This window comes from Acinonyx jubatus, chromosome E1 (genome assembly GCF_027475565.1).
Source record: "Acinonyx jubatus isolate Ajub_Pintada_27869175 chromosome E1, VMU_Ajub_asm_v1.0, whole genome shotgun sequence".
Lineage (NCBI taxonomy): Eukaryota > Metazoa > Chordata > Mammalia > Carnivora > Felidae > Acinonyx > Acinonyx jubatus.
This window is the reverse complement of record NC_069397.1, coordinates 26,442,271-26,466,331: the sequence shown is the minus strand read 5'-3', so window position 1 is coordinate 26,466,331 and position 24,061 is coordinate 26,442,271. Positions and strand designations below refer to the sequence as shown.

General features: G+C 41.8%; 2 protein-coding genes across 18 annotated transcripts in view; one reads left to right on the top strand and one right to left on the bottom strand.

The window, feature by feature from the left end:
- The window catches only part of TUBD1 (tubulin delta 1), a 34,253-nt gene extending 17,112 nt beyond the window's left edge, over positions 1-17,141 (bottom strand). Inside the window, exons 1-6 of one of the 5 annotated variants that reach the window (XM_027034273.2) lie at positions 17,026-17,141; positions 15,826-16,038; positions 11,574-11,721; positions 9,612-9,828; positions 8,639-8,870; positions 338-502 (exon numbers count right to left, since the gene is read on the bottom strand). In XM_027034273.2, the coding sequence (XP_026890074.1) occupies positions 338-502; positions 8,639-8,870; positions 9,612-9,828; positions 11,574-11,721; positions 15,826-15,997 (934 nt within the window). In that variant the 5' untranslated portion in view covers positions 15,998-16,038; positions 17,026-17,141. The other 4 variants (XM_027034272.2, XM_015069712.3, XM_015069714.3 and 1 more) reach the window with 4 other exon arrangements.
- A 93-nt stretch (positions 17,142-17,234) lies between these two features.
- Positions 17,235-24,061, top strand: part of RPS6KB1 (ribosomal protein S6 kinase B1) — a 187,690-nt gene continuing 180,863 nt past the window's right edge. For 3 of the 13 annotated variants that reach the window (XM_053212673.1, XM_053212672.1, XM_027034270.2), the window contains exon 1: positions 17,247-17,484. In XM_053212673.1, coding sequence (XP_053068648.1) covers positions 17,344-17,484 — 141 coding nt within the window. In that variant the 5' untranslated portion in view covers positions 17,247-17,343. Of the gene's footprint in view, positions 17,485-17,992; positions 18,091-24,061 lie in introns of those variants that run through there. The other 10 variants (XR_008294386.1, XM_053212674.1, XM_015069716.3 and 7 more) reach the window with 8 other exon arrangements.

Below are 24,061 nucleotides of genomic sequence, written 5' to 3'. Positions count from 1 at the left end.
GCTGGCTCAGTCAATTGAGTGTGCGACTCTTGACCTCAGAGTAATGAGTGCGAGCTCCCTGCTGGGTACAGAGATTACTAAAAATCAATCAATCAATCAATCAATCAACAAAACTTAAAAAAATGTTAAACTCCTCTGAAAATTTTTTTCATTTTTGGTTAATGAAACTGTGCAGTGATTAAGCAGTCCTCCTGGGATGTCCTGGTAAGTTTTTGCAGGAACCTCCCTGACCAGAAGTCACCATTATTTCAACTCGCCCAAGCCAGTTTATACTGAGAACTCCAGTGCAGGCTCTTTTCCCAGTTTGTGGCTTGCATGTTTTTAAAATACCCGTTACCTTCTTCCATTTTCGAATTAGAAATGAGCATCTGTCTCAGGTGCTTGAGGAGGCCAGCCCAAGTAAATGTACTGTAAGCCAGTGAGTTCTCAGACATCTGAGGAATGTTACGAATACCCAGCATCTTGAATTCAGGATGGGGGACTAAATTCTCCATCAACTCTCCTGTAAAGAAAAAAACCTGGACTGAATTTTTAAATTCCACAATGTTTCCATTGACCCTTACACAACTATGGTTAGATGGTTTGGGGGGCCAAATATGTTTTCTCCACCAAGGCCAGAATTACTTAAATTTAAAAATGTAAATAAAATTTCAGAGACAATGTCTATTTCAGATCACATATTTGCTTCATTTTGGCACCTATTTTAGCTTGAGTGAGAAAACATACTTTGACAAAACGGAAACAAGAATGTAGAAGCTAAGAAACTGGAAATATGAACAAAATATGTAGCTACACCCCAGGAATCTAAGTGAGCATCAGAGCAATATGCTTTTATCATCATTCATATCCACTAAATATTCCTTTAGAAAATTTTCTAGATCTCTTATTTATTTTATCTGGTTGAAGGATAAGCAGGGCATGTTAAAGCAAATTCTACTAGGGAAAAAAGACAAGATTAGTGATTCCTGAAGACAGGAATACACCTATCTTTAGAAACATATTTGTAATGAAACAGGATTATGGAAAAAAGCTAATTTGTTTTGCATTCAGAGCTGTTTTATATATTTTTGGGAAAAAACTTGAGAAAAGAGAAAAATATAACAACATGAAATATAAATTTTGTAACACTGAGTGCAAACTCATCCTATATCCTAAAGAAAAGAACAAATTTTGACACAAACATCTACAAAGTTTTGCACAAATTGATCTTATGACTAGTGGACTTTCCTCCAAACATGAATCTTTTTTTTTTTTTTTTAACGTTTATTCATTTTGAGATGTGCACTAGGGAGCGCACAAGTGGGGGAGGGGCACAGAGAAGGAAACAGAATCCCAAGCAGGCTCTGCACCATCACAGCAGAGCCTGATGTGGGGCTCGAATTCACAAACCGTGAGATCATGACCTGAGCTGTGATCAAGAGTTGGATGCTTAACTGACTGCACCACCCAGGCACCCCTGAACATAAGAGTCCTTTAATGCAAAATACCTACAGCTGAATTTTATTGCATAGCACAAACAATAGTCAACAAATATAGCCTGAGCACTGACACATGAATGATCATTCTTTAGAAAGGTAATTAATGATCTACCTTTAAATTTTTTTATTTATTTTTATTTTTTTGAGAGTGAGAGAAAGAGCAAAGGAGGAGCAGAGGGAGGGGGAGGGAGAGAATCCCAAGCAGGCTCCATACTCAGCACGGAGCCCGACATGGAGCTCTATCTCAGGACCCTGAGATCATGAACTGAGCTGAAATCTAGAATTGGATGCTCAAGCAACTGAGCCACCCAGCCTCCCCAACACATGAATTATTAACGGTCACAATCTACTTTTCCCTCCAGCCTTCTTGTTTACCTACTCTCATTTTTAACCATGCCAAGACCTTGTTAAGACCCTATTATGGACTGAAGGTTTGTTCCCCCCTCAAATTCATATATTTGAAATCCTAACCCCCAAGATGATGGTATGGTAAGGGTGGAACCCTCAGAAATGGGATTAGTGCCCTTCTAAAAGGGGCCCCACAGAACTCTCTAGCACCCCCTGCCATGTGAGGACACAGTGAGAAGATGGCCATCTAAGAACCAAGAAGAAGGACCTCACCAGACACTGTACCTACTGGTGCCTTGATCTTGGACTTTCCAGACTTCAGAACCATGAGAAACAATGTTATGTTCTAAATAAGTTACTTAGTAAATAGCACTTTTGTTATAGCAACCAAAATGGACTAAGACAAACTAATCCATGGACCTCCTGTCTTCTCAGTCCATCAGTCTTCCCCTTGCTTCACTTCTTTTCTTACCCAGCTATTTGCCCCTGTCTCTTCATCAAATCTTCCTAAGTGAAAGTCCAATCTTGGACCAGCCCCACTCCTCACATTCTCTGTTGCTGTCAGAGCATTGCTGTAGAAAGTCACCCCACATCACAGACTGCGGCCCCTCAGAATTTAGATGCCCACTAATGCTGATGCTTTGTTGTAAAGGTGACATCTCCTCAAACACCTGAATGGAGCCATGTGGGTATCTGAGGTCATTTAGTACAGAGACTCTGAGGCACAACAGATATATCTGAGAAAAAGCATGGAGGCCAATGTGGCTAGAAGAGAAAGAGCAGGATATAAGGTCAAGAAAGCAATGGAAACCAGACAGAACAAAACCTTGCATGTGATTCCAATTACTTTGGCTTTAACTCTGGGTGAGATGGGAAACCTCTTGAAAGTTTTGAATAAGAGAGTAACAGGCTCTAATGGGATTTAACCTTTTAGACAAGTAAAGCCAGAGTTCAGTCTGGCTGCTAAACTTTAGAAAAGGCTGTGGGCTGGCAAAGGTTGAAGTGGGAAGACCAGGTAAACTTCCAGCTAACTTATCACATGACATTTCCATTAAGATACGGCAAAGGCACCTCACACTCAACATGTTTAAGACCCACCTCTTTCTTTGCCCCATACTATGCCCCACAAATCAGATCTTTTTTTAGTGTCCCCAGATCCAGCAAACATCACTACAGACTACACTGTTTTGTAACCCAGGGCCCCATGACTTATGCTCTGCACCTCCCTTTCTGTCATTTTCCAGAACCAATCCATCACTTGGTCCTCTGCATTTTACTCCACCCCCAATTTCTCTCAAATCTATCCTCTTTATCTCAATGTGTTTAGTCTCATTTAGCAAGGACCTGTTATATGAGAGGCATTGTTCTGAGGATAGCAGACACAGTGGTGAGCAAGGTAGACAAGGCCTGACTTTCACAGAGCTTCTATTCTAGTGGTTAGAAACAAAGAACAGGGGCATCTGAGTGGCTCGGTTGGTTGAGTGTCCAACTCTTGATTTCCACTCAGGTCATGATCCCAGGGTTGTGGGATAGAGCCCCACGTCAAGCTCTGTGCTGAGCCTACTTAAGATCCTCCCTCTCTCCTTCTGCTCCTGTCCCATGCTGGTGTGTGCTCTCTCTCCCTCTTGAAAGAAAGAAGGAAAGAAAGAAAGAAAGAAAGAAAGAAAGAAAGAAAGAAAGAAAGAATAAAAGAGGTAATAAATGAACAAAACAATGTCAGAAAGTAATAAATGGTGGGAAGGAAACAAACAGGATGATATTATAGGTGCTCACTCCTCAAATAGGATCATGGAAGGCCATTTTAAGAAGGTAACAGTGAGCTGAGACTTGAAAGATGAAAGGGAAATGGTCAGGAGAATGCTCCTGGTAGAGGGAGAAGGAAGTTAATGAGGACAGCAAGAATGGACACCCTGGTGAGAATGAGCTGGGCTATATGATACGTAATGAGGCCCCTGAGGCTCTGTTCATGAACAGGGGAGAATGGCAGGAAAGAAGGGAAACTGGAAGACAGAAGATAAACCACATACAATAGAGGCAATTATAGACTTTCCTGTAAGAAAACTGGATCTAAGATTTAAATTAAAAAAAATTTTTTTAAGTTTATTCATTTATTTTGAGAGAGACAGAGACAGAGTGAGCGGGGGGGGGCGGGGGCAGAGATAGAGGGAGAGAGAGGATCCCAAGCAGGCTCCACATCATCAGCACAGAGCCCGATGCGGGCTTGAACCCATGAAACTGTGAGATCATGACATGAGCCGAAACAGAGAGTCGGATGCTTAACCAACTGAATCACCTAAGTGCCCCTAAAAAACTTTTAAAAAATATTTACTTTTGAGAGACAGAGAGACAGAGACAGAGAGAGACAGAGAGACAGAAAGAATGAATGGGGGAGGGGGAGCAAGAGAAGGGGACAGAGGATCTGAAGTAGGCTCTGTGCTGACAGCCTGATGCAGGGCTCAAACTCTTGAACCATGAAACCATGGCCTGAGCCAAAGTCAGATGCTTAACCGACTGAGCTACCCAGGTGCCTCTGGATCTAAGATTAAAAAAAAAAAAAATTAAAAAAAAAATTTTTTTAACATTTATTCATTTTTGAGAGACAGAGAGAGACAGAGAGAGACAGAGTATGAGCAGGGAAGGGGCAGAGAGAGAGGGAGACACAGAATCTGAAGCAGTCTCCAGGCTCTGAGCTGTCAGCACAGAGCCTGACACGGGGCTCGAACTCACGAACTGCGAGATCATGATCTGAGCCGAAGTCGGACACTCAACCGACTGAGCCACCCAGGAGCCCCCTCCCCAATTTTTTTTAATGTTTATTTATTTGAGAGAGAGAGAGAGAGAGAGAGAGAGAGAGAGAGAGAGAGAGAGAGGATGAGTGGGGGAGGGGCAGAGAGAGAGGGAGACACAGAATCTGAAGCAGGCTCCAGGCTCTGAGTTGTCAGTACAGAGCTGGACGCAGGGCTCGAACTCACAAACTGTGAAATCATGACCTGAGCCAAAGTCAGATGCTTAACCAACTGAGCCACCCAGGCCCCTGCATCTAAGATTTTAAAACTGAGTAACTGAGGGAGTGAGAAGGAAATGCGCTTCTGGGGGAAAGCTCTCTGTTTTAGACACATTATGTTTGGGATGTCCATGAAACGTGTACATATAAATGTCATACAGGAAAAGGCTACTGGTTATAGAAATCTGGAGCTTAGGGAATTGGTCAGAGTTGGAGATAAACCAGCAAGTTGGAGAATACAAATGGTGTTTAAAGCCATGGAACTAGGCCAGTTATCAGGGAGAGGGTCTAGGACCAGCATTTAGAGCTTGGGAAAAAGAAAAGGAGCCAAAGGAGGAGAAAAGAAGGGAATAAAAGGTGTAGTCAGTGAGATAAAAGGAAAATGAGAAGAGGGCTGTCACAAAAGACAAAAGATTTGGAAGACCAAAGATCAGCCATGCCAAATTCTACTGATGGAAATGAGGACAACAAAGTGTCCACTAAATTTGGCAATGTGGACACACTTGTGACTTATAAAAAGCATTTTCAGAGACATGGTGGGGTAGAAACTAGATCAGAGGGGGTGAAGATGATGAGATGAGGAGGAGCTAATGACAGTAAGGACACACACCCTTGCGTTGTTTTAAAGAATAACAGAGGAATGGGTGCAATCACTAGAGGTGATGTCAAGGGAGGATTTTTTCAGTGTAAGAGATGCCCAATAGTTGCAATGGCAATAATCCAGGAAAGAGGCATAAGTTTATGACAGGGGAGGACGAGAGATGAGTGAAGAATTAAGTCCCTGAGAAGGGAGAGGGAATGGGACCCAGAAATTAAGTGAGAGAGCTATCTTTGACAGGAGCAGGACACTTCTCCCACCGTGACACCAGGTGAAGTGCAAATTGTGAGGTGAAGTGCACAGTAAGGTTTGCACATAGTGGGGGAGTTTTTATTAATAACCATCTTTATTTTCTCAGTGCAGTTCAATGAGTTCAAACCACCACAATCTCTGCAGGGAATGACTAGACCAGCCTACAGACTCACCTCCAATCAGCTATCCACAGAAGTCCAGTGGATTTTTCAAAAGGAAAAGTGATTATGTCACCAACCTGCTTAAAATCGTTCAGCGGCTTCTCCCTATTCTTAGGGTAATGAGGAAGGCCTCTAAATGGCTTATGAGAATCTGCAAGGCCTACCCCTGCTCACCACTTTAGCCTTACCATTCTCTGTGCTACGGGGTCATGGGATTTCTATTTGATGTGCCAGGATTCCTTCTGCTGCAAGACCTCTGCCCATGCTGTTCCCTCCTCCTTCCCTTGGCTTAGTCATCTCCAAGTCCTTTACCAGCTTTTGGCTCAAGTGTTACTTTCTCAGGGCAGTCTTCCTTGTCCCTGCAGTCTAAGTCTGATTCCTTTGTGACACATTCTCTTGAAACTGGACTTCTTTCCTTCAGAGCACTTCAGAGTGCAGAGCACTTCAGAGACGCCTGGCTCAGTCGGTTAAGCATCCCACTCCTAACCTCAGTTTAGGTCATGCACGATCTCACAGTTGGTGAGTTCTTTAATTATACATTCTTGGTGTAATTTATTTGTTTAATGTCTTTCACATTTCACAGTGAACATAATGTCTGCATTGGCTTGCATTGGATCCCCAACATTTAGCATAGTGCCTGGCACACAGTAGGAAGTCAATAAATATTGGTTGAATGAACAGATGTGCAATACAGTAAGTACTGTAGAATGCACAGAAATTAACAAGACATGTCTCCAAGGAAGTTGCACATTACTAGGACTACATAATATGCACATGACAGAATCCCTCTCTAAGGAAACACATGGTGTTAGTTATAGTGGTAGCATCTGGGAAAGGGTGGGAAGGACACTTACTTTTGATTGCGTATTGTTTTTCACTTGTTGAATAGGTGTGCTGTTTGTGTTACTTTTAAAGATAAACAAACACACTTAAAGAAATAATAATGGTAAAAAATATTAAGTGACATAAAAGAGATAGAGAATGCCTTAAAGTTCAGAAAAAGAGGGTTACTTTAGGTGAAGACCTCAGTATGAAAGCTTTACAGAAAAATTACCACTTGAATTGGGACACCGAAGGATGTATAAGGTTTTAATAGAGGTGAAGAAAGGAAGGAGGAAGCGATTTCTAAGGAGAAGGAACACTGAACAAAGGGACCTGGGCTGGAAAGCACCGGACTGAAGAGAGACAGTACAGACAGGATGAAAAGTAGGTGGGGATCCATGCAGAGGAGACAGTAGGTAATGAAGCTAGAAAGTTAGGTTTCAGGGCATAATGTGGAGGCCAGGCGAAGGAATTCTGGCAAACCTGGCCATAGGATGAGCACGAGGGAGTACAAGACTTAGATCTGCACACTGGGGAGGCTCTGTTGCAGTAAGCTTGCAAGATGGACTGCAGGGGGATGAGGCAGGTACAGGAAGGAATGCAAGGTTAGGACCACCTTCAGATAGGAATGTTGATTAGATCTAAGCTCTGTTTTTATGCCAGAGAGAGAGAAAGAGAGAGAGAGAGAGAGAGAGAGAGAGAGAGAGAGAGAGAGAAGGAATAGAAAGAGGCTAGTTTGCTTTGTGTTCAGGGAGAGTATGCAGTATTAGTTGAGAGATACTGGCACCCTGAGTGAATGTCAGAGAGATAGGGAAGTAGGGGGAAGAATGCAGGCAGATGGTAGAGAAGGCACCAACAGGTCTGAACATAATGATGGGATATGAGGACAGTGGGAGAAATCCAGGTGATAGAAACTTAGGAAGAGAGAGCAGGGGAGAGAGGACAGGGGAAAAAAAAGATGGATCTATTCAGAACATTCTAAACTTGAAGAAGCCAGAAGGCAACTAAAAAAATTGGGATAGGCAACTATTTGGGAAAGACATTAGGACCGAGAAGGGTATAGACTATGGAGTTATTTGCATCTAGATGATTTGGATTGATATGGCACCACTTGATGAATAAGCTGAAAAAAGAATGATGGGTTTCTTAATGGGGTGATGAAAATGATGGTTGTAGAACTTTGTGAATATGCTAAAAAATTGAATTGTAGGGACGCCTGGCTCAGCCGGTTAAGCATCCCACTCCTAGCCTCAGTTTAGGTCATGCACGATTTCACAGTTGGTGAGTTCAAGCCTCACATTAGGCTCTATGCTGATGGCGTGGAGCCTGCTTGAGATTCTCTTTCTCACTCTCTCTGCTCCTCCCCCACTTGTGTACTCGCTCTCTCTCTGTCTCTCAAAATAAATAAACTTTAATTTTTTTTAATGTGTATTTATTTTTTGAGAGAGAGAGAGAGAGAGAGAGAGAGCGTGAGCAGGGGAAGAGATGAGAGAAGGGGAGACACAGAATCCGAAGCAGGCTCCAGGCTCAGAGCTGATAGCACAGTGCCCGACATGGGGCTCAAACTCATGAACCGCGAGATCACGACCTCAGCCGAAGTTGGACACTCAACCAACTGAACCACTCAGGTGCCCCAAAATAAATAAACTTAAAAAAAAATTGAATTGTACATTTTAAATGAGTGAATTATATGGTGTGTGAATTATATCTCAAAGTTGCTGTAAAAAAAAAAAAAAGAAGAAGAAGAAAAGGATCCTGAAGAATAGAACCAATGCGCATCTATCACTTCAGAAATTTAGTAACTTCTCAAAACTTCCAACTATCTAGTTGGAGAGCTAGGTAGTTCTTCAGGAAGGTTTTTGAGATGAGGGAGATCTGAGTGTATCTTCAGACAGATGGGACAAGCCAGGGAGGAATAACTGAGGCTTTCAAAATGTAAGACTTTCATACAAGTTACATACAAGAGGACAAATACCTAATGGATTTCTTCTGTAGTGATATGAGCCTTCCATAGAATAAGTAGGTTGGAACACGCTTCCCAGCTGATGTGCAAGGACTTGGTTTATATCGGTAAAGGAGATTTGCTTGATGTTCATCAGTTTTGCACAGATCTTATGAACAGCATCATTTTCATGAACGAGGAGGGCATCTGAAGATCGGTACAAGTGAGAAAGAGTCAAAATGGAGTTGTAGTTCTGAACAATAACCTGGAGAGAAAAAGGTCAGAAATAAGAAAGGCAAAAGAAAAGAGCAATTACGAGGGTAGATTGTAAGGGCATTCTGCCTGGGTTCAAATCCCAGCTCTGTCACTTTTTAGCTCTATGATCTTGAACAAGTTATATAATCTCTCCATGCTTCAGTTTTCTCATTTGTACAACAGGTGTAATAATTATATCAGCTCCTAGAGTTGTATGGATTAATGACAGAATGCAAGCAAAGCACTTAAAAGAGTGTCCTGTATATAGTAAGGGCTTAATAAACAGTGACTATTACTATCATACTTTCTTCCTACAGCATTTCCTATAGTGACTTAACTCACCTCCATTTTAGAATTTCTCCTACTAGGCTGATCAACAAGAAACTAGCCTATATAGAAATTTCCTCTCAATGGAAAGAAAGGAAAATTCTTTGAAGGTTGGTAATGTCATGATGAACCCCCACATGTGGTCAAGGTCCCTCCTTTACATACTATATCCAGAGGGACTAACCCAGGAGTGGATTCCTAAGATGGTACTTTTGTGAACAATTCATTTAACTTTGCTTAAACCTTTCCAAATGAATGAGGTGTCCTTGTTTTAAAAATTCCAAAAAGTACCATATTGTATAACGAATGACTCCTGTTGTAGTAAATTAATATTTCCAAAGAAAGGGTAAAATCAATCTTTAACCTACACTTATTTCACTGCAAAGAACACAAAATATAAAATTTTCAATTAACATGTTCCTACCTCACCGGTTCCATAAGGCCATATAATCTGATTCATTTTCAAAGAGTTTGAGTAGTGATCTTGTAAATTCTGTGTAACGAAGGCTCCTAGACCTGATCCTGTGCCCCCAGCCATACTCATTATGATGAAAAAACCACTCAAACAGTCACATTTTTCCACTTCCTTCTGGATTAGGTTCATTATAGATTCTTCATGCCTGGGTCCATGAACAGAGTAACTACAACACAAAAGAAACAAATACAAACACCTTTCAGTTTAATCAGAAAGAGGCAATGCAGAGAGGAAGATATAGGATAGAGAAGGCTTTTTAAACCCATGGATGTGAACTAACTTTCATGAAAGGAACAGGGGCTCTGATCGACAAAATTTAAAATATACAAGTTAAAGGCGAATAGGATTGCGGGGAGAGTGACTTTACTGGGTGCAGAAACTTATATTTTACAGGTCATTCCTTTAGCTGAAGACTTCAATTACCAGATAGTTCTGCAAGTTTATGGTACAAAATAACATCCAACATTCATAATAATATTCCTAAAACAGTGGTTCTCAAACTTTGCTGCACATTTGAATCACCTAGGGAAGCTTTGAAAAGTTCCAACATCTGGGCTTTAGCCTAAACCAATTAAATCAAAATCTCTGGAAGAACCAGGCATTGGAATTTTCCAAAGAACCCCAGGACATACTACTGCTTTGCTGGGTTCTCTATTAGCTGGAATACCTGCCAGGTAAAGATACTGTTTTTTTTTTAAGTTTATTTATTTATTTTAAGAAACAGACAGAAAGAGATAGAGCGTGTGTATCCATGCATGCACACGTGAGGGAGGGGCAGAGAGAGGTAGAGAGACAATTCCAAGCAGGCTCCATGCTGTCAGCACAGAGCCTGATGCAGGGCTTGATCTCACGAATCGTGAGACCATGACCTGAGCTGAAATCAAGAGTCAGACGTTTAATTGAGTGACCTGGGCACCCCAAAATATTTTTTAATGAGAAGTTAGTTGGCAGAACAACATGAAAAAGTAGAAAACCTTGCTGGCAAGAGATCCCTGGTTTCATCATTACCTGGACCTGAAGCACAGACATACATGAGACAGAATAAAGAGTTTCTTCTGGATGAAGTCACACTCTACATTAAAAAAACTTTTTTTTAAGTTTATTTATTTTTGAGAGAGAGAGACAGAGTACGAGCAGGAGAGGAGCAGAGAGAGAGAGAGAGAGAGAGAGAGAGAGAGAGAGAGATACACAGAATCAGAAGCAGGATCCAGGTTCTGAGCTGTCAGCACAGAGCCTGATGCGGGGCTCAAACCCACGAACTGTGAGATCATGACCTGAGCCAAAGTCAGACGCTTATCCAACTGAGCCACCCAGGCGTCCCTACACTCTACATTTTAAAACAGCCATTTAAAAAAAAAAATTTTTTTTTCATGTTTATTTATTTTTGAGACAGAGAGAGACAGAGCATGAATGGGGGAGGGCCAGAGAGAGAGGGAGACACAGAATCTGAAACAGGCTCCAGGCTCTGAGCTGTCAGCACAGAGCCCGACACGGGGCTCGAACTTACAGACCGCGAGATCATGACCTGAGCCGAAGTCGGATGCTTAACCGACTGAGCCACCCAGGCGCCCCTAAAACAGCCATTAAAAAAAAAAATTTTAACATTTATTCATTAAATGTTAGCAGAGCGTGAGCAGGGGAGGGGCAAGAGACGGAGGGAGACACAGAATCTGAAGCAGGCTCTTGGCTCATAGGTATCAGCACAGAGCCCAACGTGGGCCTCGAACCTATGAACCTACGAACTGTGAGATCATGACCTGAGCCGAAGTCGGATGCTCAACCACTGAGCCACCCAGGTGCCCCTAAAACAGCAATTTCAAGATTATGTGCTTGATATATTAACTGTACAGCTATAACTAAGCTGTCCAGGTAGCTATATCTAAACTGGAAAACATGAGGAGTTACTCTTACCCATATGCCCAGTTGTTTCCAGAACCTTGTTTCTGACAGAAGCACGAATGCTGGCCATATTTCCATCGGCCAGACTGGGCAGCCTTTGATAGTGTTTGATTGATAACTTTAGGTTCCATATCAACAAGTACAGCCCGGGCAATGGGAACTAGAGAGAGAAGAAAAACCAAAAGAAAAATATTTCATAAGTCTTATTTGGGTTCTCGCAGAGAACAAATTTCTAGGTCCAAAAAAAGAAAAAAAAAAATCTAAAGGTTGAGGATAGAAAGATCTGTCACACTGCTTAGAAACTGAAGTGGGCAGCAGCAGGTATACGCAGACGGATCATAGTACTCAGCATTCTTTTTTCTTTTATTTTTATTAAAAAAATTTTTTTAATGTTTTGTTTTATATTTGAGAGAGAGAGAGACAAAGACAGAGAATGAGGAGGGGAGGGGCAGAGAGAGAGGGAGACACAGAATCCAAAGCCGGCTCCAGGGCCTGTGAGCACAGAGCCCAGTGCGGGGCTTGAACTCATGAACCGCAAGATCATGACCTGGGATGAAGTCGGACAGTTAACCAACTGAGCCACCCAGGCATCCCTTTATGTTTATTTTTTATTCTTGAGACAGAGACAGAAACAGAGCATGAGTGGGGGAGGGACAGAGAGAGAGAGAGAGAGGGAGACATAGAATCTGAAGCTGGCTTCAAGGCTCTGAGCTGTCAGCACAGAACCTGACGCAGGGCTTGAACTCAGGGACTGTGAGATCATGACCTGAGCCGAAGTTGGATGCTTAACCAACTGAGCCACCCAGCCACCCCATTTTTAATTTTTTTTTAATGTTTACTTGTTTTTGAGAGAGAGAGAGAGAGACAGAGCATGAGGGAAAGGGGCAGAGAGAGAGGGAGACACAGAATCCGAAGCAGACTCCAGGCTCTGAGCTATCAGTACAGAGCCCAACATGGGGCTCAAATCCACAACCATGAGATCATGACCTGAGCTGAAGTCAGTCTCGTAACCGACTGAGCCACCCAGGCACCTCATAATGCTAGCATTCTGCTAAGCAGGATGAATCAGTGTGGGCTAAAATGATCACTGGGTCAGGTCTACAAACATCTGTTGAGAGCTTACAATGTGCCATGTACTGTGCTGGTAACACAGAGATGAAGACAACATCAATCTGGCCCTAGAAGGACTAGTGAGAGAGATAAAACTTAATCACAGCATGACATGATAATGACTCATGACGAATCTACACTAAGAGTAGCACATTCAGAGATATAAAATACCATGGCCACAATAAGCAGCTCAGGATTGTTGAAGCACAAGATGGAGGAAGGGGTGGAGGAAGTAATGGATGGAGATGGAAAGTAGGCAGGCTCAGATCTTGGAAGTCCTGGTATGCAGTGCTAAAAACATTGAAGTTTATCTTTTTTTTTAAAAATTTTTTAATGTTTATTTTTGAGACAGAGACAGAAAGAAAGAGAGAGAGAGAGAGAGAGAGAGGCAGGGGGAGGGGCAGAGAGAGAGGGAGACACAGAATCCAAGCAGGCTCCATGCTCTGAGCTGTCAGCACAGAGCCTGATGCAGGGCTCAGACTCACGAACTGTGAGATCATGACCTGAGCCAAAGTCAGATGCTTAACCAACTGAGCCACCCAGGCCCCCAACTTGAAATTTATTTTTAAGGTAATGTGAAACTGCTGAAAATGTTCAAGCAGATGAGGAATAGTCAGATGACTTTTTATTCTATTTTTATTTATTAAAAAAATTTTTTTAATGTTTAATGAGAGAGAGAAAGAGAGAGAGAGAGAGAGCGCGCACAAGCAGGGGAGGGGCAGAGAGAGGGAGACATAGAATCCGAAACAGGCTCCAGGCTCTGAGCTGTCAGCACAGAGCCCGACGCAGGGCTTGAACCCAAAAGCTGTGAGATCATGACCTGAGTTGAAGTCAAACACTCAACCGACTGAGCCATCCAGGTGCCCCTATTTTTATTTATTAAAAAAATTTTTTTTAATGTTTATTTATTTTTGACAGAGAGAAAGACAGAGCATGAGCAGGGGAGGGGCAGAGAGAGAGGGAGACACAGAATCTGAAGCAGGCTCCAGGCTCTGAGCTGTCAGCACACAGCTCGACGCGGGGCTCAAACTCACAGACTGCGAGATCATGACCTAAGCTGAAGTCGGATGCTCAACTGAATGAGCCACCGGGTGCCCCTTTTATTTATTTTTTAAGTAATCTCTACACCCAATGTGGAGCTTGACCTCATAACCCTGAGATCAAGAGTCACATGCTATACCAACTGAGCCAGCCAGTTGTCCTGTCAGGTGATTGGCTTTTTTTTAATGTTTGCTTATTTTTGAGACAGAGAGAGAGAGAGAGAGAGAGAGAGGAGTGGGGGAGGAGGGGAGAGAGAGAGAGGGGAGACAGAGGATCCAAAGTGGGCTCTGTACTGACAGCAGAGAACCCAATGTGGGGCTAGAACTCACAAACTGTGAGATCATGACCTGAGCTGAAGTCAGATGCTTAACAGGCTGAGCCACCTGGGAGCCCCTTGTCAGATGACTTTTTAAATACAGTAGTGTGGGGGCGCCGAGGGAGGTCAGTCAATTGAGTGTCCAACTCTTGATTTAAGTTCAGGTCATGATCCCAAGGTCATGGGATTGAGTCCTGTATCAGGCTCCGTGCTGAGCGTGCTTAAGATTCTCTCTCTCTAGGGGCATCTGGGTGGCTCAGTCAGTTAAGCATCTGAACTTGGCTAAGGTCATGACCTCGGTTCACGAGTTCAAGCCCTGCATCAGGCTCTGTGCTGACAGCTCAGAGCCTGGAGCCTGCTTCAGATTTTGTGTCTCCTTTACTCTCTGCCCCTCCCCTGCTTGTGCTCAGTCTCTCTATCTCTCAAAAATAAACAAATATTTAAAAAATGATTCTCTCTCTCGGTCTGCCTCTCTCCCCCACTCACACTCTCTCTAAAATAACAAATAAATACAGCAGTCTGGAGAATAGATATGATAGACACAAAAGTGAAGGCAGGGAAACTAGAAGGAATGTCTTGAAACAGTCCAGGTGACAGTCCAGGTGAGAAAGGACAAGAGCCAGAACTAAGCCAATGACAGTGAAGATGGAAAGGGGAGAAGAGATATATGTAAGAGGTAAATCAAGCAGATGGTTATGTTTGATAGTATGTGGGCAATCAGAGCCCAAGTTCTAAAGGAAAGATAACAAACACCCTAGCATATGGAGATGCTCAGTTTGAGGTACACAGGGGGATGCAGGTGGAGATGTCCACTAATCAGTCTGCAGCTTAAAAGAGAGGCTAGATGGGGCACCTGGGTGGCTTAGTTGGTTGAGCGTTCAACTTCAGCTCAGGTCATGATCTCATAGCTTGTGGGTTTGAGCCCCACGTTGGGCTCTGTACCGACAGCTCAGAGCCTGGAGTCTGCTTCAGATTCTGTGTCTCCCTCTCTCTCTGCCCCTAACCCACTCGTATTCTGTCTCTGTCTCTCTCAAAAATAAACATTAAAAAAAATTTTAAAGCAAAAAAAAGAGAGGCTAGGCTAGATTTGAGAGTCACTAGTGTCAAAGAAGTAGCAAATTACAACAGTAACTGAAATGGCCCAGAGAGAGCTATGTAAGTGAGGACAGAGGAGAGGGAGCCAGAGATGCAACCACTGGAGAAAAAAAAAGTTCAGAGACTAAGGAGAAGGAGTTTCAAGAAGAGAATTTTATAGTTAATGGAATAAAATCCAGGAGAAAAGTTAAGTGAATTAAGAAAAGAAAAACAGTCACTGGATCTAGTGATTAGGAGATTGAGAAGGTAAAGACATAAGAAGGAAAAAAACTGGGGCGTCTGGCTGGCTCAGTCGGTAGAGCATGTGATGCTTGATCTTGGAGTTGTGAGTTCCAGCCCCATGTTGGGGGTAGAGTTTATTGAAAAAAAATGTTTTTTCATTCCAAATGAAATTCCAAATTCTCTGTACTTTCTGTACCACCCCACAGTGCCCACACCCAAAAGGGAATAAATCTTGAAAAAAGAAAAAAAGCTATAGTCATAAGTTGTTTGGTTGGTTGTAGATTGGTGAGATCTGAGCACGCTCATGTGCCGAGGGAAGATGCCACTGGAGAGGCAAAGGTTGTTAACACAGACACAAAGTGCTGACAGCAAAGTCATGAAAAGAGATGGGATTCAGATACCACATGGAGGACTTGGCCTTGAAGAGGTTGGTTATGTCAGAGAAAAGGAGAGGACAATGGATAGACTGACCACACATACCTCCATTTTCCTCTTCACTGAAGAATCTTTCTTTGCAAGATGCTTGATACACCTCATTCTCTCTTTTAGAGCAGAGTCCCTGGGGACAGTGTGAGTCACTATATAGAGCATCAAATACTTCAAAACCAATTTGATTGCCACACTGACCAAGTTGCACTGTTACTATTGACATGCTGAGATGCAAACTAGGCCTCCTTCAAAAAAGTGAGCAACCTGCAATAGAAAAATATAGGCTTTGAGAACCACTACATTACTAATAAATAAGGAATGTCATATGTATTAATACACATCAATAAAAGTATAATTTTAAAATGCCATGTATATGGTGTTATAGATGAAACAGCTTAATCATTCAAGGAAGTTGTTCTCTTTCTACACACAGTTTTGGGATTTGGAATTTACTGTACCCAAATGCATTCAGACAGCTCAATAGTTTCTGAAATCTGATTTGTATTCACTATTTCCCTAAGCATGCATTTAAAACAAAACAGAATAAAATGAATGCTAGTTGAAGGAATTCCTAGTATATACTTCACACTACAGGAACACACAGAATGCAGAAGCTAGCTCAACAATTGTACATTTAATTAACATTAATTTTCTCTCTTCTACATAATGACTTTCTTTCTCTACCAATCACCTTCTGGCCTGGTAATGACAATAACACTTAGAAGAGTTTAGCTCAGGTAGACAGCAAGGAATACTAAGCTTGGAAAGACAGAACCAGAGGAAATAAGGGAATAAGTCTTCTCTATTTTTAACAATGAAAAGACAATTTTTGGTAAAGACCTCACACCAGGTCTGTGCAGCACTAGAACGAACAGTGGCTTTCTAGCCAAACTGTACTTGTAAATTTTCAAATAACCCTGCAAACTAGGTATCATTATTCTCATTTTACAGATAAGGAAACCGAGGCTTTGAAAAGTTATGTGATTTTCGCAAGGCCACTGAACTAGAATAGCAAACCAAGGCTCTCCCTTTCCCCACTAGCTCCAGGAGTTCCCCATAAACCCCACTCACTGACAGACCCAGAACCAGCCGTTTTGGTCCTGTTCAAACTTCAGAGGGCCAATCCCGTCATTATGCGCATGCTCCCTTTCAATACCAAAAAAAGCTACGGAGAACGAATGCGCATGTTCATAAACCAAGAGTTTTGTTGTAGGTTCCTCCCCCCTCCCCCGGTATTCAGAGGTTAATTACGCATGTTCAATTTCAATTTATCAACTTCAGACATGGTACGCATGCTCCTTGTCCATCAAAGGCTTTAGCACACAATGCGCATGGCCTAGCTACCATAAGAGGCTTCGGCTGGGGTTCTGCGCATGCTTCTGCCCGTACCTGGCTCCAGGCGAAAGCTCTACGCATGTTCGTTGCCCACAGTTCGGCTTCATAGAACTCTGTACGCATGCTCTAGAGCTGAACTTGAGGAGCCAGTCTAGGGCCTAAGCGCAGACGCACTAAGCCCAAGCAGCCGGTGATGGCGGCAGCAGCGGCGGTGGTTGCGGCGGGTCCGGGCCCATGAGGCGACGACGGAGGCGGGACGGCTTTTACCCAGCGCCGGACTTCCGAGACAGGGAAGCTGAGGACATGGCAGGAGTGTTTGACATAGACCTGGACCAGCCAGAGGACGCGGGCTCTGAGGATGAGCTGGAGGAGGGGGTGAGGCCCGGGGTCCCGGGGGGCCCGAGGTGACAGGGCCAGGGCGGCGGCGCGGGCCCTGGAAGCCTGGCGCTTCCGAGAGCGCGGAGACCCGAGGGGGCGCGAGTAGTCTCTTGGAGGAGCACAGGCGCCGCGCTGTACGAGACAGGGGAGCGGGCGGGGTGGATCTGGTCCTAGGTGTGAGGCCGTTCCAGGACTCGCAGGTGCAGGTCGCGCCCATAGCTCCTAATCAGCGCAGCCCGGAGCAGTCTGTTTGTGGAGTGAACGAAAAGGGCGCGTGGTCAATTCCTTGAGCTGTTGAACTTGAATGTGGCGGGGCGCGAGTGGTGTAAGCGCATGTTGGGGGGAAGGGGTGTTCGCTTACTGGGTGTCCCGTAAGTGCAGGTGAAGTGCGGAAGGGTTTTCCTTCGACTGTAAATTTCAAGTATTAAAATCTTGAGACCTCCCACAACCACCTCTCTTCTCGGCCTGTCGCTCTCTCCTAGGAAGCGCTCAGCTGTTAGAAGTGACAGCTGAAAACTTCTGTCGGGAGTAGCGCTGCCGCTGCTGTTACAGCCACCAGGAGTTTTATTTCGGGAGCAAGGGGGCTCTGCTGCATCTTCCAGGGTTTGTCTGTTTGCTTTTTTTTTTTAACCCCCCCACCCCCATTTCCGTGTGACTTTTTTTTTTTTTAAAGCATCTCTAACGACACACGGCATTTGTAACTTTTACCCTAGTTGAAGATGTCTACATTTTTTCAGAATACTTCGTGTAATTTTGGGGTGGAAAAAACCCAGCGTTGACAGCTGTGATTTGGTTTGCCAAAAATAAATTGCTTGAACTGAGACTTGTGAATGGTGGTGTGAGGGCTTTCCTTGCTGTAATTTAGGGTACTAAATTTAGAATTTTCCTAATGCATAGCTTGCTTTTACCTTTGCTGTCTTAATAGTTTGTTTGTTTGTTTGTTTGTTTGTTTGTTTTTAAGTTTATTTTGAGAGAGAGAATCCCAAGCAGGCTCCACACTGTCAGCTTGGAGCTGGACAGGGGGCTCAAACTCAAATGGCTAGATCATGACCTGAGCTGAAATCAAGAATCTGGTTACTTAACTGACGGAGCCACCCAGGCACCCTATTAGTTTGTTATTCTTTGTGTAATGTCATTCTTTTTTTCAAGATAAATTTATTGAAAGATCACAAATTGCACTTGATGTTCAAAAATACTGTTGTCATGCTAAATCACTTATTCTGGGCAAATGATCATCAGTGATAACCTCATGATAATTTAAATTCTAAATCCCACTGTCTAGATCAGTACATGAGTTAACCACTGGTGTCAGATGTTTGCTCTAACTATATAAGTGGCTTCCCTATTTTTCACCTGATTTTCCTCTTCTGGAAAGTAAGTTGTATCTTACTGGTTGCCAAAAACATTGGGATGTTATACATAAACAGTTTTGAACATCTTAAGAAACTAAATGGGCTAAAATATATTGTTCTTTTCATAATCAAATGAGTCTAAATAAAAATCACACAGTTTATAAGGTGGGTATTGAAAGTTGTCCTTTTTAATACATTTGCCTATGGAGTTAAAGTTAGCTTTTTTTTTAATTTTTAAAAAATGTTTTATTTATTTTTGAGACAGAGACAGAGCATGAGCATGGAAGGGGCAGAGAGAGAGGGAGACACAGAATCCGAAGCAGGCTCCAGGCTCTGAGCTGTCAGCACAGAGCCCAGTGTGGGACTCGAACCTACGAACCATGAGATCATGACCTGAGCCGAAGTTGGATGCTTAACCAGTTGAGCCACCCAGGCGCCCCCCCCACTTTTTTAATGTTTATTTTTGAGAGAGAGAGAGAGCTTGTGGGAACATGAGCATGAGCCGGGGAGGGGCAGAGAGAGAGGGAGACACAATACAAAGCAGGCTCCAGGCTCTGACCTGTCAGTGCAGAGCCTGACACGGGGCTCAAATCCACAAACTGTGAGATCGTGACCTGAGCCAAAGTGGGACACTTAACTGACTGAACCATCCAGGTGCCCCCAAATTTACAAATTCTGAAAAATGAAAGAAGTTTAGATTCTTAGAGAATCTGGCCATTTGTGAATTTACTACCTTTAGTACACAAACTTTTAAAACATTGGTTCGTAACACAGTAGCCTCACTTCTTCATTTCATAGTAAGGAAACTGAGGCATAAACTAGAGAGGTGGTTACACAAGGCCACATTGGTAACTACTGGTAGTATCTTCTGACTCCTTTCAGCTTGCAAGCTTCATTGCATGGCTTCATTGCATTTACTAGTCTTTTTCATAATGTACCTCTTTGCAGTGTGTCAGAAGTTAATTCACATCCCTCCAGGCCTTGTCACTGACTGTGTGACCTAGAATAAATTGCTTAAGCTCTCTGACACTTTTTTTTCTGTAAAATGAGGATTATGTGAGATCAAGTATATAAACTACTGTCCTCTTAAAATATTCTGGCATATTAAGCAGTTAGGTGGTTCATGGATATATAGCTTGTCAGTGTTACTCGTTGCCAAGGAACCAAACATTGAAGTTTATCCTCATCTATGCTTAGAGACTTAATAAATGCAGTTATACTAGAGGTGCATTTTTGAAATTGTAGTATTTTTTTTAATTATTGGTCCTATTTAGACATGTATGCCTTTTTAGATGTATTACAGTGAATTTGTATTAGGAAACCTATGTATTTACACAGCGTAGTTAATTTCTTCAGTGTGTAAAGGATGAGGCGAGTAAATGAATGCATTTATGGATAAAGCTGAATATCCGTTACCTAACTAGAAAAAGACTCTGAATACCTCAAAGGACTATGTTAAAAAGCAGTGGGTGAGAGGGTTTTTTGGGAGGAGGATAGGTGGATTTGGGTCTTTTTTGTTTGTCTGTTTTTCACTGGTGATGGTATAATTTGGAGAGAGTGAGTTGAAACTAAGGGAAAGTTTTCCTCTAGAGATTTTCATTAGGTTATGAAAATGTTGGAAACCTGTTTTCTGTGGAGACACAAAGTTAAAAGAGTAATAGAAAAGTCTAATCCTTAACTTTTACTCTACTAATTCAAAATTTGAAGTAGTCACAGAGACTGCATGAGTTTCAGGTTGGGATATCAGATTTTTAGTGAGCAAAAAATTTTTAGTGCTTTGAGAACAAACTGCTATTGCAAATATTTGCAGCTATGAAAAATTACAGAATAATATCTCATCAGTTCTTATCTTGCATTGTAATAGGTTCTATAAAGCATTTTTATTTTTCTAAATTTTTTCATGTTTATTTATTTTGAGAGAGAGTGCACACTTGCATGCATATGATTTTGGGAAGAGCAGAAGGAGAGGGAGAGAGAGAAACCCAAGCAGGTCCTGCACTGACACCGTGGAGCCTGACACAGGGCTCGATCTCAGGAAACATGAGATCATGACCTGACCCAAGATCAAGAGTTGGACACTTAACTGACCGAGCCACCCAGGAGTCCCATGGAGCACTTTTAAGTAGCTGAAGATTTTGAGCAAGGTTTATTCCTTTTCTTCCAACTCATTTTAATGACTGAATCTTATTTTATAAGGAAATGTCTGTGAACAAACAAGCAAGTGGATAAACAGTATAATGAATAACTGGATTGAGGATATTTCACCCATTCTGTTACAATTTATTTACATTTTTATAAAATGTGCTCGTTTTCATTGGGATTTTAGGCATATTAACTTGAATTTATATACAATTTTAATTTAAAACTGTGGAAATATTCTGGTGGTCTGGTTTGAATCATGTATAGTACCTTAGATGAGCAGGATTCACTTTGTCAATCATAGTGGCACACAAAAAAAGCATTGGATGGGTCATGAAGCTTAAAAAAATCTAAAGAGTTTCCTATGAAAGAGAGTTGTCAGTAAATATTACATAGTGTTAACCTGATACTTCTGATATAAGACTTTTCTAAAGGTAATGTTGAGTAGCAGAAAAGCATTGTGCCTCAAATACTTCTCCAGAAGGTAACGGTAGGAAGTTATAAACACAGATGCAGGTGGTAATACAGGCCTGGCTGGCTCCGGAAATGAAACATAGCCACAGGGCATATCCTTCTAGGAGGCTTCAAAGTCATGGTTTAGTGTTAACTACTCTGTGGTCTTTAATTTAAAATTAAGTAAAACTAACATTAAAGTAAAAACAATTACATATTACCAGTTTTATCACATGTGAGAGAAGTTAGTCTTTTGTCTTTAAAGTGAAGCCATCGTGGGTGATTATGTGAAGTACCAGAGACCAAAAAAAAAAACAAAAAAAACAAAAACAAAAAACACAACAACCAAAAAACCTTTAAGCATAACTACCCCTACCCTTCCCCCCCAAGAAGAAACTATCAAGTTGAAACTGCAAGAATTTTTTTCCCTTGATACTGACCTATCCATTTGCCTCAGTTGAATACTGAAACATACATCCCTAGTGTTAGACTTCATTCTGACTTGCTCACACCATGAGCAAATTTCCACTGAAATTTGCGCTTTAGGGGGCATTTAAACATCCCTTGTTTAAGAATACTATCAGTTTTCTATGTGTAGTTTGTACTGACTGGTACCTTTGAAGAAAGATGTGTTCACTTAAATATTTTTTGAATTGTTCTAAAATTATAAATAAAAACTTCAAATCTTACCATTTTTTAAAAGTTTTTATTTTAATTCCAGTTAACCTACAGTGTAATACTAGTTTTAGGTGTACAATTTAGTGATTCAACATTTACAAAAACTTAGCATTTTTGAGAGCCCAATTAAGTTATGCCCTTTTGTATATATTGAAAGACTCATAACCAGACTATTTTCAAGAATACTCATTTTAAAGCTATGTTTTATAATATTAATAACTGAATTCTGCAAAGTTATTTTTATAACAATTCTGTGACTTTTAGTATATTTACAGAGCTGTACAACTATCACACAATTTAGTTTTAGAACATTTTTTCTATCACCCTTGAAAGAAACTAGTCACTCCTTATTGCCACCTCTGTCCCTAGGCAACCACTGGTCTATTTCTCATCTCTATAAATTTGCCTTTTCTGGACATTCTGTATAAATGGAATCATACAGTATGTAGAGTTTTGTGTCTGGCTTCTTTCACTTAATGTTTTTGAAAATCATCCATGTCATAGTATATATATATGTACGGCCAAACAGTATTCCATTGTATGTATCAAGCACATTTTATTTACCACTTCACCAGTTGGTGTTCATTGGAGTTGTTCCCATTTTTTGGCTGTTGCGAATAGTGCTGCTATGAACAGTTGTGCCCAAGTCTTTGTGGAACATGTATTTTTATTTTTATTGATGGATACCTAGGAGTAGATTGGCTGTGTCGTATGGTAAGTCTGTGTTTAATTTTTGAAGAAACTGCCAAACTTTTTTAAAGTTTATTTATTTAGAGAGAGACCACGCTTGCACCTGGGGGAAGGACAGAGTGAGGGAGAGAGAATCCCAAGCAGACTCTGCGCTGTTAGCACAGAGCCTGACACGTGGCTCATTCTCACTACCATGAGATCATGACCTGAGCCAAAATCAAGAGTCGGTTGCTTCACCAACTGAGCCACTCAGGCACCCCTAAACTGCCAAACTATTTAGGTGGTTGTACCATTTTACATTCCCCACCAGCAGTGTACAAGTGTTCCAGTTTCTCTACTTCCTTGCCAAATTTGTTTTTCTGTCTTTTTAATTATAGCCATCCTAGTGGATATGAAGGGGTATTTCAGCATAATTTTGGTTTACATTTGCATTTCTTTAATGGCAGATGATGTTGAACATCTTTTCATGTGCTTATTGACCATTTGTGTATCTTCTTTGGAGATATACCTATGCAAATTCTAAATGATTTTTTTTGAATTAGGTTGTTTTAAATTTTGAGTTACAGAAGTTTTCATATATTCTTTTTAAAAAATGTTTATTTATGGGGCACCTGGGTGTCTCAATTGTTTGAGTGTCTGACTTTGGCTCACTGATCATGATCTCACAGTTCATGGGTTCGAGCCCCACGTCAGGCTCTGTGCTGACAGCTGGAAGCCTGGAGCCTGCTTCAGATTCTATGTCTCTCTCTCTCTCTCTCTCTCTCTCACTCTCACTCTCACTCTCTCACTCTCTTTCTCTGCTCCTCCCCTGCTCTATCTCTCTCTGTCTCTCAAAAATGGAATAAACATTAAAAAAATAATAAAATATTTATTTTGAGAGCAAGCACTCATGTACACACGCATGCAGGGGGGTGGGCAGAGAGAGGGAGGGAGAGAGAGAATCCCAAGCAGGCTCTGCACTGTCAGCTCAAGGCCTGACACAGGGCCAGCTGTGAGATCATAATCTGTGCTGAAATCAAGTCAGACACTTAATGGACTGAGCCACCCAAGTGCCCCTTCATATATTCTTATTCTGTGGGTTTTGCCTTTTGAAGTGCAAAAGCTTTAAATTTTGAATAAGTCCAATTTATTGATTTTTTTCTTTAAAAAAAATCTTAAGAAATCATCTCCTACCTCAAGATTATGAAGATTCATTTCATCCTAGGTGTCTTTTAAGAGTTTTATAGTTCTAGTTCTTACATTTAGACCTGTGATCAATTTTC